This window comes from Acinonyx jubatus, chromosome E4 (assembly GCF_027475565.1).
Source record: "Acinonyx jubatus isolate Ajub_Pintada_27869175 chromosome E4, VMU_Ajub_asm_v1.0, whole genome shotgun sequence".
NCBI classification, from domain to species: Eukaryota; Metazoa; Chordata; class Mammalia; order Carnivora; family Felidae; genus Acinonyx; species Acinonyx jubatus.
The window spans coordinates 63,220,593-63,240,872 of NC_069395.1; the positions used below are offsets into that span (position 1 = coordinate 63,220,593).

At 46.5% G+C, this 20,280-nt stretch overlaps 1 protein-coding gene across 2 annotated transcripts in view; it reads left to right on the forward strand.

Annotated features, from left to right (window-relative positions):
• DESI2 (desumoylating isopeptidase 2) overlaps positions 1 to 19,505 on the forward strand; it is a 44,951-nt gene extending 25,446 nt beyond the window's left edge. For both annotated transcript variants that reach the window (XM_027046362.2, XM_027046363.2), the window contains exons 2-5: positions 5,308 to 5,380; positions 7,963 to 8,056; positions 9,699 to 9,840; positions 17,882 to 19,505. In XM_027046362.2, the coding sequence (XP_026902163.1) occupies positions 5,308 to 5,380; positions 7,963 to 8,056; positions 9,699 to 9,840; positions 17,882 to 18,115 (543 nt within the window). In that variant the 3' untranslated portion in view covers positions 18,116 to 19,505. The remainder of the gene's footprint in view (positions 1 to 5,307; positions 5,381 to 7,962; positions 8,057 to 9,698; positions 9,841 to 17,881) is intronic.
• The last annotated feature ends 775 nt before the right edge of the window (positions 19,506 to 20,280 follow it).

A 20,280-nucleotide genomic window follows, 5' to 3' on the forward strand; every position in this document is an offset into this window, starting at 1 on the left:
CTTGTGGTGTTTTCTACTCTTTCTCTGAAAAGGGAGAGAAAGGAGGAGGATAGCAAGAAAAATGGAAAAAGCCTCTCTTCTCTTGTAAGGAGGCGAGAACCAGATCATTTTCTTTAGTTCCCCCTGACTTTTTATTTTGAAAATCTTTATGGCTTCAGAGAAGGAAAACTGGAAAGAAGAGTGGTCTGTATACTCTTCACCCGGAGTCACCAATTTTTAACCACGTTTGCTTTCTCATACCCTCTCTTACACATACACATACCCGCATTCACACCCACACAGAGTTAAGTCACAAACATTATAACATTTCATCTCAAAATACTTGAACATGCATTTCCTACCTAACAGGGCATTCTCTCTACCTAACCACAGTACTGTTATGACACCCAAGAATTTTCCCATTCGTTATTATTTCCCCTAATAAAGTCTTGGGGAAGAAGACGGGGGTTTAATGTAAGATGCAGTCAGGGTTCCTTCATTGCATTTAGTTGTCATATCTTTTTCATCTTCTTTAAAGAGTAATAACCACTCTTCTTTTGACTTTTATGTCACTATTTTTGAAAAGACCAGGTTACTTATAGAATATCCTGTAGTCCAGGCTTACTGATTTTTTCCTTATGGAAGCATACAATATGTTAAACATATCTTGACAAAACCAGCAAAGAAAATGTTGTGGCCTTTCTATTTTATCACACCAGGAGGCACGTAACATCGGTGTGTCCAGCTGTTGGTGATTCTGTTCAATCACCCACATAAGATATTCACCATATTTTTTTTCATATTGTCAAAGGTGTCTTTCTTTTTCTTATAATTTAGAGAAATGTGGGGTACGATACTTTGAGACCCGGTAAACATTGTTCAACAACCTCCTCCTTTTTCTCCAAAATCAGGAAGAAAACAAGGATGCCCACTCTCCCCACTTTTATTCAGCATATAACTGGAATTAGGCAAGAAAAATAAAAGTCATACAAATTGGAAAGAAAGAAGTAAAACGGCCGCTATTACGGATGACGTGATACCATATATAGAAATTGCTAGGACTAATAAAAACCTCAGGTTGCGGGATACAAAATTAATATGTAAAAATCAGTTGTGTTTCTGTATACTGGTAACAGACTTGTCAGAAGAAAAAAATCAAGAAAACGTCCCATTTACAGTTGAACCAAAAAGAGTAAAATACCTAGGAATAAATTTAGTCAAAGAGGTGGAAGACCTATATACTGAAAACTATAATACATTCATGAAAAAAATTGGAGACAAGTAAAAAGCAAAGATACTTCGTCCTCAAGGACTGAAAAAATTAATAGTGCTAAGATGTCCATGCTATCCAAAGCAATCTACAGATTCAGTGCAGTCCCTGTTAAAATTCCAGTGGCATTGTCCACAGAACTAGAAATAATTCTAAACAGATTTTAGACCTGAGTAACCGATTTTGACAAAGAAGAACAAAGCTGGGGCTATCACACTCCCTGATTTCAAATACTACAAAGCTCTAGTAATCAAAACAGTATGATATGGGCATAAAAACAGACAGATACATCAGTAGAAAGGAGTAGAGAGCATGGAAATAAACCCGTGCATTTTTTGGTCAGTTGATTTACCACAAAGGAGGCAAGAATAGAGTATAGGGAAAGGGCAGTGTCTTTAATAAATGGTGCTGGGAAAACCAGACAGCTCCGTGCAGAAGGATGAAGCTGTGCACTGTTTTACACCATATACAAAATCAGTTCAAAATGGATTAAAGGCTTGAATGTAAAACCTAAAATTATGAAGCTCCTAGAAGACATAGGCGGTGATAAGCTCTTTGATACTGGTCTTAGCAATGTTTTTTTTGGATCTGACTCCAAAGGCAAGGGCAACAAAAGCAAAAATAAACAAATGGAACTACATCAAACTGAAAAGCTTCTGTGCAGTAAAGGAAATGATCAGCAACATGAAAAGGCAACCCGCTGAGTGGGCGAAATACATGTAAAGAACTGACACAACCCAGTAGCAAAAAAGTCTGATAAAAAAACGGGGAGATGATTTGAATAGATGTTTCTCCAAAGACATACAGGTACATGAAAAGATGTTCAACATCACCAATCATCAGGGAAACACAAATCAAAACTACAATGAAATCTCACCTTACACCTGTCAGAATGGCTGTTACCTGACAAGGTATTTCTTCTGACAAGAAATAACAGAATATGGAGAAAAGGGAGCCCTCCTGCATTATCGGTAGGATTGTAAATTAGTGCCGCCACCATGGGAAATAGTATGTAGACTCCTCAATAAATTAAAACATGAGCAACTTTATAAGCCAGCAATTCCAGTACTCTGGGTATCTATCCAAAGAAAATGAAAACACTAATCCAAAAAGATACCGTGCATTCCTGTGTTCATTGCAGATTTATTTACGGTAACCAAGATGATGGAAGCAACCTAGTTGTCCATCTGTGAATGAACAGCTAAAGCAAATGTGGTTTGATTGACTGATTGAGAACTCAGCCATATGAGTAGTATAGCATGTAAATATTACTCAGCCATAAAAAAGAATGAAGTCTTAATATTTGCAGCACGGATGAACCTTGAGTGTATTAGAAGTGAAATAACGCAGACGCAGACAGAGACAGACAAATACTGCCTGCTTTCACTTATGTGTGACATCTACAAAACAAAAGAGAACAAAAACCCAGACTTACTGGAGAACAGGGTGGTGGTTGCCAGAGGGGAGGGTCTTTGGGAAAGGGAGGGCAAAATGGGTGAAGAGGAGTAAGGAGTGCATACTTCAAGTTATAAAATAAATAGCTCACTGGGATGTATTGTACGTCAATAACATTGTAAGGTGAAAGAGGGGAACCAGACTTACTAGGGGGACCATGTCACAGTGTGTGTAAATATCAAATCGCTGTGTTACACAGCTGAAACTCATGTAACATTGTCAATGACACCTCAATAACTGTCTTCAAATGTTTAGGTAAAAATGAAAGTATCCCTTTATACTGCACCCCCGCCCCTGCTGTAGCTGCGCCCCTTTCCCAAACTGTGAACAGAGATTGAACTGTATCCTTCAAACTTTCTTTTGCTGTAGTTGATGGCAGTTTTGTTGTATTTTTTCCATATTTAGCGTGTAAACATGCACGAAGGGCGTATTTATTTATTTTGCAAATAATGTGACCATGCTACAGATAACATATCGTGACTTGGTGTTTTACTTTATGTGTCTTTTTATGTCCCTTTGTACTGAGTTACCTCACTCTTAGGAGCTGTATGATACTTTATACTACGGATTTACCGTAACTGATATTTATGTTGTTTCTAGGTTTTCAGTATTCTAGACAGCTGCAGTGAATATCCTGGAGTATGTCTCTGCATATGTTCAAGTATTTCTATAGAATAGATTTCCAAGAGGTAGAATGGTTAATTAACTGTCATTGATTCACACTTCTGCAGTAGCTTCCTCAGACCCTTACCAACACCGGCAATATTTAGCAATATTTTTTATATTTGCCAATCTGATGGGTTAAGAAAAGAATGGTAGCTTACTGTTTTCATCAATATTTTTTTGTTTTCTAGTGAGAATGTTCATTCATGTTTGTTAGCCACTGATTTCTACTGTGATTTCTCACTTGTCCATGGGGGTTATTTTTTTAATGGAGCTTTCGTACACTGTATCCTTTGTGGTCTGAATTTCTGCTACCTAAACTCTGGAATTACGTAGATTTGATAAAGTCTTGAGAAATCCCTTCCTATATGTACCCTCACTGCTGTATCCAAAATCAAACTGATTCAGATGACGACGTTCCTGACTTGCTGTCAAAACTCAGGAGCCAAAGAGAATCTTTCAGAGAGGAAGACGCAGCCCATTCTAACCTTTGCTATGGAGTGTTACGAATTTGCCCCCCTGTGTGTGGTTTATCTTTTGATGTCATTCATGCGGTTTTACCCAATAAAAAGTTGGAAATGTTTGTCAAACGTCTGTGGTTTTCCAGTGTAAGTTCTAAGGTTTTGCTTTTATCTAGGTCATCTTTTCTCAGTTAAGATTTTTTTCAATCTATTTTATTTTCTTCTCTATGGTTATTTTTAGGCACACTGGAATTCTTAGGTACATGAAGTGTATCTTTATGCATAATGTATTTTGTCAACACATTTTTAATACTTCATCCTTTATCGTTAATCATAAACACCAACTTTATCATACACCAGATTCTCATGTACGCAAGGATCTTGTTCTAAAGCAGTTTAATGAATGTATCAATATCTAGATAAGAAAGTTCCTTATTCTTTTTCAAATATCCCTTGCTTATTACTGCTTCGTTTTTCTTCCGGGTACATTTTAGGACAAAATAAATCGATTTTGTCCATTTATGCTTCCTGCGGCAATGTATGTGAATGTGCACTCCCCTGGGTCTGGGAGAAACTGGTTAGGGGTCTGGAACCAAGGGTAAAACTTGAATAAACCCAGAAAAATTAAAGACAAATTATCCTCTAAACCTGGAAGAAATCTAATGGGTTTGTAACACTGTTAAGTGCCGCCTAAGTGTTTGTTTAATGAGTTCTTGACTCATCAATTCTTCTAGGTAGACCCTTTCTAGTCCTTGTGCTTCTCCACGGTCACCCCCAGCATTCACATCACGATGCTGGTGCACTCCCTTCACTCTTCCAGACATCTCTCCCCATCCCCCTATGCCCCATCCCACCCCCCACCCCCCCACTTTCTATCCGAGGAAATTTCATTGGTTCCTAAAAACCCAGTTCAGATACTACCTTTTCTGGGAATGTTTTCTTCCTGCCGACGGTAAGAAGGTTGTGGGAGCCTTTGTGCCTCTTCTTATTTGTTCCTGTATTATCATTATCCAGCTTCGGACTGAGCCAGGACAGAAATGCCATATGGGTGTTTTTCAAGTGTTTTTGAAAACTAGTAAGACATCTCCCGGTCTTCAGGGAGCTCACCAGAAAATGGAAGGAAAAGCTGAAGCTAGAAGAAAAATAGATGTGAAAGCATAAATTATATGTGATTTTTTTTTTTTTTTTTTTAAGTCACAGGAGAGCTTTTATATCCGTTTTTCCCCCCAACTTGACCAGGTTTAGGTCTTATGGTTTATGCTCTAACCCTTTGCAAATGGAGGCATTCATAGTACCAGCAGAGGCGCAGAGATTGGACCAATCCTTTATCACGGCGTTTGGAGGCCAGAAGGAAAAATACTGAGAAATGGACTTAGAAAGACCTAGATGTTCCGTGAAGCACTTAGGGGTCATAATTGCTATCGTGTGGCGCTGTGTTTTAAACGAACAGATATTCTGAATCTCTCCTTTTTTTCCTAGTACTGGATGAATGAATACACCTCGTCCATCGGAATTGGAGTTTTTCATTCAGGAATTGAAGTATACGGCAGAGGTACGTGTACCCACTGTGTGAACAGGCTTTCCGAAGACTGTTTTCTCCTAAAGCGCTCGCAAAATCATCACTATAGGTCTCCTCTTTTTTTGCAACTGCTTCCACACATTACTGCAGAAAGTAGAAGAAAATCTCCCCACATTTTGTACTGCAGTCTGGGAAAATGCCCAAAGTTGAATGCATTTGAGGAGAAAGTACTCAAGTTCATGAACATAACGTTCGCTATCTTTTCTCCCAAATCCAGCGGCTTAAAAAGCAGTTGCTTCTTGGATTATTTCACCGCCACAGTTTTGCTCTGACAAATATTGGAGTTCCTAAGAAGCCTTGTGCTTTGAAAAACCGTCATTCTGGTTGGAAGAGTATTGGTGCTAGAGTGTCATACTTGAAATACCAATTTCCTGAGGGAATTTCAGTATTAAATTTTGTTTTTGGAGACTTGCAAGTGTGTAGTTATAAGGTTGGAAAATATCACTGAGCAAATCCTGCCCTTGGTTCCATCTAGCTTTTTGCTCAAGAATGATGGCCTTTGTCATTAGCCCAAGCCCTTTTATTCTTCATTGCCCTTAATTATGATAAATATGACAGGAGCCACTCAAACCAAGCAGCTTTGTTTTTAACAGCTTTTTCCTTTGTTCTAATTCCCGCTGCTGGTGCAGGATAATTTCCTCCAGGTCAAGCTGTAAGCAGTAATGATCTGCATAAGACGGACCACATTTCCAGTTTCGTCGGGGTTGTAAAAATACATTATTTTGAATCCTAAACTCACCCCGTAGCAGAAATGTCTGTCACGTGCTTCAGTCAGGCAGCCTTTGTGCAGGCCCTCTGAGAATATGCATTGCAGTCCACTTGGAGTTCCCCGTGAAGACCGCATCCCTGCTGTAGCTGGTGCAAGGAAGAGGCTCCATTACCTACCTGGGTCGGTGTGGTGCTTCTCCTGTCCCTTTCTTACATTCCACACCAGCCACTTCTGGGTGCAGCGTAGCGTATCACACGTTCGCTATAAAGATGTGTCATTTAAGCTCCGTGTGAGTTGGAAGCCTGCACTGTCTGTCTGTCTCCCAGATAATTAATCCCCAAAAGCAAGGAGGCTCTTGCCCAAAGAGTCAGCAGTCACTACGTGTTGCTGCGGGTGGCCTCGTCATCTGTGGGTTTGCGCCCTTGTTTGACTTGGCTTTTGCCAGAGTTGCGTGTTTCCCCTTTAACTGAATCTCTGGTGTTATAGTTTTCTAAGTGCTACCAAGTTGTGAACCACTTGATCCCGTTGCTGTGAAGTAGAGAAGGACGTGTGGGCCTGTGGCGCTTTCTCCATTTTCCAAGCGAAGAAACCAAAGCTCAGATCAGCTGGAAGTCAGATCAGATCAGCTGCTAATAGTTCTTAGAACTAGGACTTGAACCCAGGTGTTCTTACGTGCCAGTCATTATTCTGTTACCTGTCTAATCATTGCGCCCCTCCACCAAATGATTCAGGAGTCTTCAGAAACATGGTTCGAAACATGTTCGTATAAGTTTAGCAAAGCTAAGGTCAGATGTCTTCCTGAAAGTAAATGACGCTTCTTGAACAGATGAATAAATGGCTCTGTGACTTTCCTTAATGGACTTGAGGAAGTTAAAAATCTAAGCATAATCTTTCCATATCCAACCTGATTATCGACAAGGTTTATTATAAAGTCCTATTGTTAAGATAAGTTTTAATGTGTATTTCAGAACTGAATGCCAAACACTTTCTTATCCAGACCTTTGCTTTTTCTCTGGAAGGTCTGAATCAAAAGTAAACTTGGTATGTGCCTTGTTCTCACCCATGCTTTGTTCTAAGACCTTTCACGATTAGATTTAATAAATTTTAAGAGATGAGATTAATTTAAACATTTGTTTGTAATTTTTTAAGTAAGTCCACTAAGATTTGCCACTTAAATATCTAAATATCTCATACCAGAAATTTGAATTCCTTCCTTCTCCGCTTCTGTTCTGGATGAGAGTTTATATCCCATGATCCTTCAGTACAAGTAGTTCCCGCAGAGCTGAAAGATCTTCCGCGAGAGTGTGTGTGGAGAGGTGTATACGTTAACTCGGCAGCTTGCTTGTTTTCTTGAATGAGGGGGATTGAATTCAGTTTTCCAGGTTTGGTAATGTTTCATTATTCACAGATAAACCAAGAGCCTTCAACCCATGAGCCATGAAAGCTCATTACTGTTAGTCAGTTTCTCCAGTAAAGTGTTGAGTTTGAAATTTGATGCCTTCAATTTGGAAAGTGGCAAAGTGCAGAACTGACCGCCCATGTCTTTTGGCACGACACATGGGCAGAGAGACCATGGTCACCTGCGATAGTCCCCCTCCTCCTGCCAACAAGAGGGGACGAGTCAGGGTCACCTTTGAGTGTCTTTCGTTATCAGAATCAGGCCTTTTGTATCGACTGTTGTTACACGTAACGGCTAAACGAGACTGAGATATTTGTGAAAGCATTGATAAACTGGAAAATATTTAGATGGTGTCGTTATTATCCTCATCATTTATTAAAGCTAATTCAGCATTCTGGTTAAGTTTTGTGTGATAAATACTAAAAATCATGAGTTTTCTCTTTTCAGAATTTGCTTATGGTGGCCATCCTTACCCCTTTTCTGGAATATTTGAAATTTCCCCAGGAAATGCTTCTGAACTAGGAGAAACATTTAAATTTAAGTAAGTAGGGAGGATAATTTTTATTACACTGTCTTAGGTGCCAAAGCTTGTTTTCAGGCCTATGGAAGTCACTCTGTAGACTAAAATCTAGGAAGTTAAAATGTTTCTTTAACGCTGTTTTAGTTGCTGACATTTATTTTAAAGTCGAACCTATCGGAGTTTGTGTAAAGATGAGAATCGGCCAGATGAAGTGCCTGAAATAATCTAGTCTTTTGCTTTTTTTCAGGACCCACGTGAGTTATTTTGTGTACTTTAGAAATGTTCTTACTTTAGTATGTAACTTGGATTCTGCCTTAGAAAACGTGTGTATGTGAGTGATAGCTTCCCCCTCAGACTCCCGTGCAGAGAGATGGAAGAAAGGGTCGCTGTGACCCACCTGACACTATTAGAAACCTCTTTACTCTCCTGGCGAGTGCAGGCACAGCATACAAAGATGTAGAATCGCTGTGTTGTACATCTGAAACTAACGTAACATTGCGTGTCAACTGTACTCAAAACAAATTAAAATTTTTTTCATAAAATGCATGAAGCGAAAAAAAATGGTAGGATTTTTTTTTTTTTTTGTAATCTTTTCATTTTTCCCAATGAAAGGGATACTGTTGATACATTTGAAATACCCGAACAGTTGATTAGCTGAGAAGCTATTGTTAAGGTGCATGCAGTACGCCTGTCGAGAAACCAAAATACCCTGGACCTTACCGAGAATTTGAATGCTTAATGATCCAAATTTCCATTTCTTAGTTAAGGTTTGTGTGTGAAGAGATACTTAGAACCTTAGTTTCAAGGAGCTCTAAAGAACCTTCTGGGCCTATAATCATTAACTTGCCAAGTGGAAAATAGCGAAATGAGGTTGTTAACATTGAAATTCAGGGTAGGGCTACTACCCATGTCGATCACTACCAAGTTCATGGTTCTCCCAGCCTGTCACTGATTTGCTCTAGTGCCGTCCTGAGTCTGTTCCTCAGGTGTCCCTTTTGGCAGGACCGCTAGATGAAAGGGTTTTCTAGGTATTTGTAGTTTTCTTGGATGCCTAATTTGTATCTGACTTAACTTCTGCTTTCTGTTGGATATCATGTCTGTCGCATTTCCGGGGGGGGTTGGGTGGAGGGTGTTTGGTTTTTAATTTGGGGCTTGGTTGGTTGGTTTTTATAATGCTGTAAAAAAAAAAAAATGTAGTTGTTTGGTAGTTTGTGTCCCCGTGGCACAGAAGCCAGTAACGTAAAAGACTATTTCTGAATGAGATTATGGCCAGCTCTTCACTGGCCCGTATCATTGAGCAGGAATATTTGCAGCATGATTTGGGTCTGCAGTAACCTGGCTGCTTCCACGGTGCTTGTGAAAATAACGGGACCGTGCGTTTTCAGTATATGACGCGCTGCTTCCTAAAGAAATGACCCAAGTTTGCATTGGTATGATTTAGAAGTAACGGACTTAAGAGATTATGGTAGAAATGCAAAAGCTCAAGTGACACAAAACGTAAAAGTATCTCATTTACCTTCTAGTCATAGTGCATTAACTCCGCTCTGTTGGCCAGTCAGAATATCCCTGGAAATGAGCAAGTCTTGAAACACGCTCTTTCTCCATACCTGAAACTTACACAGCCGTGGTTTCTCTTTCTTTCTTTTCCTTTTTGTTCTTTAAGAGAAGCTGTAGTTTTAGGGAGCACGGACTTCCTGGAGGACGACATAGAGAAGATTGTGGAGGAGCTGGGCAAGGAGTACAAGGGCAACGCCTACCACCTGATGCACAAGAACTGCAACCACTTCTCCTCGGCGCTGTCGGAGGCAAGTGTCGCCCTGCGGCCCTTCAGGCACATGCCCTCCGCTGTCGCCCTGCCTCCTTCAGGCACAGAACCTCCGCTGCTGTGCCCACTGCACTGCTCTTTCCTTTGCTCGTTTCCTCCTTGTCTTCCCGAGTCTCTGTGCTGTGTAAAGTGTGGCATTCTGGTTCTTTGCCTCATCTGAGTGGCCTTTCTGAGGTCGGTGGCTTCCGCGTGGGCACCGAGGTAAACTGTGACCCCATTCACGACTTCGCCGTGGGGAGGGCGAGCGCTGATAATAGTCCCTTCTTATCCTAATCCGTTCCCTTCCAACCTGAACTTCCTCTTTAAAGAAATCAATGCTGGGGCACTGGGGTGGCTCAGTTGGTTAAGCATCCAACTCTTTTTTTTTTTTTTTTTTTTTTTTTAAGTTTATTTATTTTTGAGAGAGAGAGACAGCATGAGTGGGGAAGGAGCAGAGACAGAGAGGGAGACACAGAGTCTGAGGCAGGCTCCAGGCTCCGAGCTGTCAGCACAGAGCCCAGCGTGGGGCTCGAACTCGGGAACGTTGAGATCATGACCTGAGCCGAAGTCGGACACTCAAACGACTGGGCCACCCCGGCGGCCCAAGCGTCCAACTCTTGATCTCGGCTCAGGTCACGGTCTCAGGTTTGGTGAGTTCGAGCCCTGAGTTGAGCTCCACATTGGGCTCTGCATTGACAGTGTGGATGGAGCCTGCTTGGGATTCTCTCTCTGCCCTTTCTCCCCCCCCACCCCACCCCCCTTCACATGTGCCCTTGCTCTCTCTCACTCCCTCTCAAAATAAACTTCAAAAAAAAAAAAAGTCTCCACTGCTAAAAAAATTTAAAAAAAAGAAAGAAATTAAAGCCTGAACCACTTCTGCTACTTAGCCACAAGATTCTTCTTTTTCTATATTAGTTGCCAGTATGATTTTTCTCCCTGGCGCTTAAAATTATTAACAAGCCGTCCGTCTCTGCGGTCTTGAAATTTCGTTCTGCCAACAGAACACCCCACAGGCACTTACTTGCCTTCCCTGTTCTGGACTCCCAAGCCAGGAGACCTGAGAATTGCAGGACCTGAAAACAGAAACCAAAGGGAAGACATGAGACTGTGAGATAAGGGCTGGAGAATCCGCTAGCCCTCAGACAGCTTCTCCGCTTGTTGACGTGTGGCGGCTGGTGGCAGGGCAGTGTCCCATCCTGCAGAAACCGGAGGGTGTGAGGGACAGAACGAGCTGCCATCCCGGTGGTCCTCATCCCTTCCCGCGTGGCTCTGGACAGGCCGGGCTTGTGTGCGGCCTGGAATGGGTCCCTGGGACCTGCAGCAGGTAGGACTCAAGATGCACGTCGCTTCCACCCCTGCACGGCCGGCTGAGTCAGAATCTTCTCGCTAGTGATTGTGCCGACATGGGAGTCACAGAAGCACCCCCAGGCTCGTGCATACACCAGCTCCACAGAGGCGACCCGGTTGCTCCCCAGGAGCGAGAGAAGGTTCAGGCCTCCTTGACCCCATCTGCCGGAGACGCGTTCAGGGATCCATCGAATGGGAGAATCGGCAGAGATCCTGGATGGCACCAAGTCCCGTGTCCTCGGTGTGCAGACGGGGCAGCTGCCGTCCGTTGCGAGTGGGGAAGTGGCCTGTGGAACTGGGAATGACAGATGCAGCCCCAGGACACCTGGCCGTTTTAGCCAGGCCGCTGACGTGAGGCAGGGACGTGTAGCCCGGGTGATGCCTGAGCTTCGTTCCCTCTCCGGGCAGGAAGAGAAAAGGGAAGCCCCCCAGTTCCCCAAGTGGAGTTGTGGGTGAGCCCGAAATGCTGACCATTGGTTGCTGCCTCCTCCGAGTGGATGGGGGCATGATGAAATCGTTCCTGGGGCCGGAGCAAGGTCAGAAGGGGGACAGGGGGGCCCTGCTACTGAGCCCCCACGCCCCCCCCCCCAGCTCGGCCCTCCCCCGACAGCTGGAACAATAAACTGTCTTGGCTAAATTCACTGCTGGGGGTTTGAAGAAATTCCCAGTCAGGAAAGAAAAGGGGAATTTTTTAATGGCTTTGTATTTTGTGATTATACGATAGGAGTTGATGTAAAACGATTCGTGCTTATAATTGTATAGGGGATGCAGGGACCGTCTCGGGAATACTGGGAGAAAACGCGTTAGTGGACACAGCTCTCTCACTTCTTGCAGCCGCAGAGTGGGTGGATTTAAGTCTCAATTATTAAACGAACGCCTGTCTCCACAACTGGGATTTTTTATAGGGTTTTTGCCTCTCGCAGCCTCTAAAGGCAGACGACATACAGAGAGAGACAATTTCCAGATGAACTTCGGTGTTTTAAAACGAGGTTTCTAGATACTGATTAGCCCTTATACTGCCAGTTATCTGAGGCGGGAGGTGAGGATTTTCCGGCCGGACGTGTTTATTTGTCAGCTGGTCTTGAAAGGGGCCTAGGAAAACCTCAGTTGCTTAACCTTAGAAACGTGGCTCCCTAGCTGTGCACCGTGTTCACTCACTCATTACTGTCCTGGCCTTTTCTCGAAATCCTGAAATCACGATCCCGATTGCCTGCACCGGACTGTCGGCCGAAACCCGCCCTTGTCTGCTCCACGCCGGGCCAGACTGAAAGCAGGTGCGGGCCCAGGAACCGGCCTCCCCTTGGGGACCCTTGCGGGTCTGGACCCCTGTCTGCGGAGCCCTCCGCCACAAAAGTGTCGTGGACGTTGACCGCTCCGTCCAGGTGGCATGCAGGTGTGCCCCGGGAGGAGCTCGTTCCCCAGCAGGGCCCCCTGCGCCCAGCCGCTCGGCCCCGTGTCGCTAACCAGGGATTCTTGCCAAAACCCGCAAGTGGGGGAGAGCGGGGCCCCTCGGCTGCTGCAGTGGTGGCAGCAGGGGGGCATCCAGACCGCCTTCCCCCACTCCCCCTGCGCTCCTTAGTGAGGCAGAGCCGTCACCAAATGCAGCAGCCACGGAATTGGGGTGTTCCTCCCTAGGCCCTTCACAGGCTAAACGGTCAGGGGGAAGGAGGGGTGACCTGTAAACCCGTTGTGAAATATTCTGCAAACTCAGGATTTCATCCTGACCAGTGCCTGATAACGATGTGTCCATCTAGTTTGTCACATAAAAATATTTTCCAGTGACAGCTTCTGTTCTCGTATATGTCCTTTCCAGACCAAAAAAAAAAAAAAGCCCAGATGAGAGTAAAGGATAATTTTTAAAGCGTAAAGTTGGGATTGCCAAATGGTGCACACTGATTCCGTGACCTCGAAAACCAAAATCCTGGCACCTGGGGAGGCGTGCGGGTAGGGAGGCGGCCTTCATGACCTGTTTCTCGATGCTGCTCCTCCCCTCGTCCTAAAGACCAGCCGTTGCGTCTTGCCTTTCTGAGCTGCTGCGAGCACCTTGGATCCGCCAGGCTGCTCACCTGCGAGCCAGCGACAGTGCTGACACAGCAGAGAGGCTGTTCCCGCACCTGCCGCACAGAGTGGAGGCCGATAACCTGGTCTCGAGGACGGACAGAACTGTTTGGGTCTGTCTGTGGGCAGACCCTCCAAGATTCGACTGATCTTTCAGGCCAGATCGGAAGCCGTGTCAGTGCGTTTGGGCAGCGGTAACAGGGCAGCACGGGCCTGGTGGCTAAGAGACAACAGACCGTTCTTTCTCATGTCCAGGATCCAGGCGCTGGCAGATGCAGCCTTCTCGTGAGGTGCTAGGCCGCTTCTTGCCTTGGCCTCAGGTTGCAGGAGGAGTGAGGGGCTCTCAGATCCCTGGTAAGGGCACCAATCCTATTTGTGAGGCCTGGGCCCTCATGACCCGCCCACCTCCCAGGCTCTCCACTTCCACCAGCGGTGAAGTTTGAGGTTAGGATTTCAGCCTACCGGCTTTAGGGGGACAAAAATCCTCATCCTTGAGCGAGTCCCACGGTGTTCACTGCCAGTGAGGAAGCACGCTTGGGGGCCTTGCAACCGGTGCTGCCTGACCCATGCGTGCCCTGCTTGGGGGCCCTCACACTGTAAGCCTCCCGTTCTGGGGGTGTCACGTGTGCCCTCTGGGATTGGTTCTTGTGTGGGTGCCCTCTCGTGACCCCACCTAGGGCCGGGTGAAGAGGGTTCCCACCAAAACTCAGGTGGAAGCCACTCGGCTTTCTAAAGTCAGCCTTCACGGGTTTGCTTTAGTGGGGTTTGCTCTAACTGGCTAGGTCCAGGAGCCCTGAAAGGTGTGACTGAAATCAAAACTCCAGGTTGGCCTCACCCTGCTGTGTAGGGTCCTTTGGTAATATTTGCTGCAACAGCTTGGCTAAGTTTGGGGAGGGGGGGGTGTAGAAAAAGAGTTAAAACAGGTCAGAGGCTGCCGTCCCTATAAAAGACTGGGTCCTTGGATGGCATCTGAGAACTTGACTTTCGGAAGGGCCACCAACAGTCGCAAGATGGAAGGGCAGCTCACCAGGCCTGACGTTGTGTGCATGGCATGATTTCTGCAAGACACCTGCTCCCATTCCAGGGAACCCCAAATCTTGGCACATGCTGAGAAGCAGGTGCCTACACGAACAGGCACAAATAAAACCTTGGATGCTGGGTGTCCAGTGAGTTTCCCTGGTGGACATTTCACATGTGTTGTCCCCCCTCCTTGCGGGGGGGACCTGAGTGTATCCTGTGTGACTCCATGGGGAGAGGCCCTTTGACAGCTTGTGCGTGGTTTCCTCTGCACTTCTCGTCCATTTCCCTGTAGTAAATGAGAGCTGCGACTGCAGCTGTGTACCCAGTCCCGTGGGTTTCTTGGCAAGTCATGGTCTAACCAGGAGCTGGTCTGGGGGACCGCTGACACAGCTCACTTCTCCAAAAGTAATCAAGAGGTTTTTGTTGTGTTGCTTTGTTTAAGTGTCATGAATTTCCCCTCCTCCCAGATTTAAAAATACTTGACTTCATGAGAAAAATCTCAAACAGCCTAACCTTCCACCAAAAGAATTAGGAAAGAACAAACAGAGCCCAAAGTTAGTAGAAGGAAGGAAGTACTCAAGATCAGAGGAGAAACGAATAGAGACTAAAAAGACAGTGGTAAAGATCAGTGAAACTAAGAGCTGGTTCTTTGAAAAAGATCAGCAAAATTGACAAGCCTTCAGCCAAACTCACCAAGGAAAAAAGAGGGTTCAAATCAAAAGTGAACGAGAAATCGCAGCCGACACCACAGAAATACGAAGGAGCGTTAGAGACTATGGCGAACAATTCTGTCCATAGATTGGACAACCAAGGAGAAGCAGACGTTCCTAGAAACATACAGTCTCCCGAGAGTGTATCGTAAGTAGAAAGTCTGACCAATTTACTAGGGAGGTTAAATCCAGCAAACAGTAGTCCACGACCAGACAGCTTGACTGGTGACTAACACGCAAAGGTGTAATACCTAACCTCAAACTTTTCCAAAAATGAAGGAGATGAGTACACTTCCAAACAAATTCTGCGAGGCCAACTTCACCCCGATACCAAAACCAGACCAGGACGCTACAAAAAAAAAAAAAAAAAAATCACAGGCTGGTATCCCTGATGAGCAAAGATGGAAAAATCCTCTACAAAACATTAGCGAACCAAATTCAGCAATACATCGAAAGGATTGTATACCGTGATCGAGTGGGATTTATCCCAGGGGTGCAGGGTGGTTCCACAATCGCGAACCAATCAGTGCGATATACCACATGAAGAAAATGAGAAAAAAGAATCATACGGTCATCTCAGTAGCTGCAGAAAGGCATTTGACAGTATTCGGCGTCCACTGATAAAACTCTCAACGAAGTGGGTATAGAGGGGACGTACGTCAGGACAAGCCCACAGCTCGCATCATACTCAGTGGGGAAAAGATGAGGAACAAGACCGGGGTGGCCACTCGTGCCGTTACCAACAGTGCTGTGATGAATATCCCCTTACGTACATCTCTTCGTATTTTGCCAGCGTGTCTCTGGGGGAGATCTCTAGCAGGGGACTCACTGCTTGAAGCTTAAGTGCAAAAGTAATTTTGCTACATAAACCACTACCCACAGTAAGAAATACGTTTTACACCATGACCCGGTCTAAACACACATGTACACGTAACACGTTAAAACAAGTGTCACAATTACCCCACCTCTCTACAGTCTGATGCTGAATGACTCACTGGTGGGTCTGGACTCGAAGTTTACAGACGCTGGCTTGGTACAGGACCAGCACACTTCTGAGAGGGCCGGGCGGGAGATCTTTTAGGCTGTAGGACTGGTCACGGACGGCACTCTGCCGTGGAGAACTCAGCTCCCGGGCACAGCTGCTGCAACTTCACCTATGAAATCAGGAGGCTGTAGTTTGCTGTCCTCTGTTTTAGCCTGATCAGGGCACAGGCGTGCGCGCGCACACACACACACACACACACGCACGCACACACACACCCACCCCGGTTGGGATGAAGTCAGCCTCCCGGGAAGCACATGGACGTGGGAAGAAGGGAGGGTGCCTGCTGAGTGGAAGCAGGATGAAGGAAGTGGCTGTTGACGAGTCAGCGGTGGCTGTACGTTAACCTAAATATCCCTCGTCGCCTCTTCTGTGGTCAGCCTTCAGGTATGCAGATACCTGAACGTGCTGTGGGTATAAAATACATGAAACGTTCCCCCATGTTTCTTAGCGCAGAGGGACGGGCATGGTGTTGTGTAAGGTCCATTGCTCGGCTTTCCTCCAGGTGTAGTTCATGGACATATTCAAGTATTAAGTACTCTCTACCTCTCTGTGCTGCCGGGCCAGCTGGTCGGATTTGGTCAAAACATGCCATCTTCCCTCGAGTGAGGCCATCTCACTTGTTAAGACAGAGACTGCGTATTAAAGGAAATGTAACTTGTCTTGTAAGGCTAACCCCTTTAGGAAGGAAAGCTACATGGTTGCTTAATTGCAAGTACCAGTTTATTTACATTTTAGCTAATTTGGGAGCATAAGATATTTTGAAACCTTTTTTCAAGGTCATCAATTCAGATATGATGTCAGGATCATGATTTTTGACACGGCTGGAGGCAGGACTGCTAAGGGGACAATGAAGCAGGGACACAGTAAGCCCCGTGTTGTCTGCAGACGGGAAGGAGTGTGATAAAGAGTGAGGTCCGTGGTGTCCGGGTGGCTCAGTCGGTTAAGTGTCGTACTCTTGGTTTTGGCTCAAGTCATGGTCTCGTGGTTCGTGAGTTCGAGCCCTGCATCGGGCTCCATGCTAACTGTGGAGCCCGCCTGTGATTCTCTCTCTCTGTCTCTGTCTCTCTGCCCCTCCCCTGCTTGTGCTCTCTCTCTCTCTCTCTCTCTCTCTGTCTCTGTCTCTGTCTCTCTCTCTCAAAAATAAATAAACTTTAAAAAACAAAAAAGTGAAGTTAGTTGTGGAAGACCGGATTCTTACTGTTTGAGATTGGCGAGGGTGTGGGTTATGGCCCAGAGTCCTCTAAGGACAGGGTAGGGATGGGGAGTAGGCAGAGAGCGCCGCAGACCGTCAGCTGGGAGGGAATCCCCCCGGCCCCACGCCTGCACCCCCACACCCCTAGCGGAATCTGCGGACGAAAGCTCAGCCTGGCCTTCCAGCCTGGTTCTGACCGCAGAGTCGCAAAGCCAGGTCTGCATCCGTGGAGGCGTTTCTTTCTCGACCAACACGAGAACTAACAGGGTAGAACGCGGGCCCGGACAAATGGGGTGGCGGAGACTGGACGGAAGTAGGAAAGAATCTGTGAAAGGGGACAACTGACGGCGGGGAGGATACCCAAGACCGGCCGCTCTGACCGTCTGGAGCGTGTTACTCTGGTCCCTGTGTCAGCAAGGCTTCCCTGCTGTGTTGTTTGGAGCACTTGACATGGAGTCTCAAAGCAGTTGCAGGGAGCCAAACAGAATTAGCTTGATGCTGTAGGTGTAGAAAGTGAGCCACTTGACAAGCCTCCGGAGGTGGCGGCTGCCTGTCATCCCGGCCTGTGTGCTTCCCCGCACCCCGCCTGCCCGTCCCCTGCCCCCACCCCGGCACCGGGCCGGGGACCCTCACCTCGCTCGCCTGACACCGCCCCCTCTCTCCTCTGTAGATTCTTTGCGGGAAGGAGATTCCTCGCTGGATCAATCGTCTGGCTTACTTCAGCTCCTGCATCCCCTTCCTCCAGAGCTGCCTCCCCAAGGAGTGGCTCACCCCCGCGGCCCTGCAGTCCAGCGTCAGCCAGGAGCTGCAGGAGGAACTGGAGGAGGCCGAGGATGCGGCCGCGGCCGCCTCCGTGGCTGGCCCCTCGGCGGGCTCCAGACCCGGGCGCCACACCAAACTATAAAAGGTCTCCCAAGTCTCACCCTCAGAACTGTCTCCGACCGGTGACTGTCCCCAGAGAAAAGTAAGAGAGTAAGAAGCGTCCTTTGGGTATTTTGTATGCAAAGATGGCTCTCCCCCAAATCCCAGTTTTTCAGCTCAGGATTATATTTGTAATCAAAAGAATCACTTGGCGCAGGAGGGAGAACTTTGTACGAAGCCGCCCTCGGTTTTTTTTACCCACTTGTAAATTGGGGTTTACTTCTGTTTTCTACAAGCTCTGTTAAGTTATGTTTACAGTATTTTGTATCGCTGTTTACAAACCTTGCATGGACTCCTGCCACCGTGAAAGAAGACAGCCTTCACGTCTCGGGAACTTCGGTGGATCACCTTCCTCCACTTGCGACAATTTCCAGAGCTACGGCGTCCGCAGTCGGCACACGAAGGGCGCTTGAGGGGCTCTGGCCACCACTACCTGCTCCAGAAGGGTCGTTTAGGTTCGCGTGTGGTTCTGTTCGCGTTCGGGCACCGGGACGCCGAGGCCAAGGAGCTCCTGCAGCCCGAGGGCTCGGGGCCCGGGTCTGCGGGAAAGGCTCTGCCGGGCGGGGGCCTGCACCCCTGACACCTGTCCCCCCAGGCGGGCCGGCCCGTCCCATGACGCCTCTGATTCTGCCGTTAGGATGGTTTTTGTTCGAGATAGTCTTGCTAGGAACCGAGGGGTATTTTTGCACACGTGTTGGGGGCTTCATCGATATTTTAATACGGACTGACCTCCCTGTACACGATTTCGCCGACGGGGCGGGAGTAGCAGCAGGAGTTGACATTCAACTGCTTTTGAACTATTCAGGCTGCCTTTTATGCTAGACCTTGAAAACTGGAGCCTGAAGTAACGCCCTCCACAAAGTTCACGATTTGATATCCCGACACGTCGTGTACCAGACGGAGCGCGTCGGAGTTCTGTTGCTTCGTTCCGGGGGTAGTTTGACCTCAGAGTAGAAAAACCTAGTCTCATTGACCTCTCGTTGAAGGATGTTTGTGTGTCTTAAAACTCATCTTTTTCTGTTCTCCCAAGTGTGTGTCTCTTACGTGACCTCCTCCCACAAGGAAATTGTCACCACTGATAGATAAGTCCTCGTTAGCAAGGACTCTGTCTGCTCACATCTACTCCCAGTTTGACCCTTGGATGTAAGAGCCAAGTCACTACATGTCAGATTCAATTTTTCTGCCTTAAGAATGAATGTCCTACATAGAATATTGGGTGAGCGCATAAATTATCCAAGGCAGTGACTTCAGCTTTATATATATTGTTAGTTTTAAAGTCACCTCCTTTTATTTAAACTCCTGGATCGGATTGTTTGCTATTTCTCTTTGTAAAGATACATATCTTTCAGTAAAGGACATTTTTAACTTTTCCATCAGCTGACTGATTCATTGTATCAACCTAAGCACACCCTGTTCGAGGGGAAAACGGAACCTTGGGTTATAAGCTGTGACCTGAGGCAGATGAAGCCACTTAACCTAATTTATGCTTTTGACTGTTCTGTTTCTGGAGAGGAAAGCCTTTACGGTTGTATTCTCAGTTCTTCAGGGGGTGCAGAGCACCTGTTTCAGAGATGTGACAGCAAGAAGAGACGAGCATCTGATCTTTGTGAGAAGTAGGCTTGGTCCGGGCCCGAGAACGAGATTCAGAACACGACCCTGAGACTCGGGCAGGTGTCCTTGTTTGGAGGACAGTCCTGTCGCCGAAACCCGGGTTAGTGAAAAGCGTTGGATGCGGTTTGCTGGGGAGTGTTTTTAAAACACGTGGTGGAGGACCGTTTTCTGTAACCCATTCTGGCATACGCGAGCGAAGTGTGTGCTGCTCGCGGCGGCGGTCAGTGAGACCCTGGTGCGTAGCCCAGAACCCCCATCTGTGGTCCCCAGAACCCAGCGCCTCAGCACACGTGATTTCCTTGTCGTCATACTTCCTCTCCTCAGCATCCGGAGTTAGAAATAGCGTAAAGCGTCCTCAGAGAAATCCACGGCGGCCTGAGGCCCGTTGTCACGCTGGCAGCCAGCAGATACGGTTCTGGGCGTGAGATTGCCCGCAGCCTAAATTGTACTCGAGGCTGAAAGATACAGAAATGTCTTCACTGTAGAAAATCTCATTTAAGTCCGTTCCAGGCTGCAGTTCAAAATTGAGACTGGACT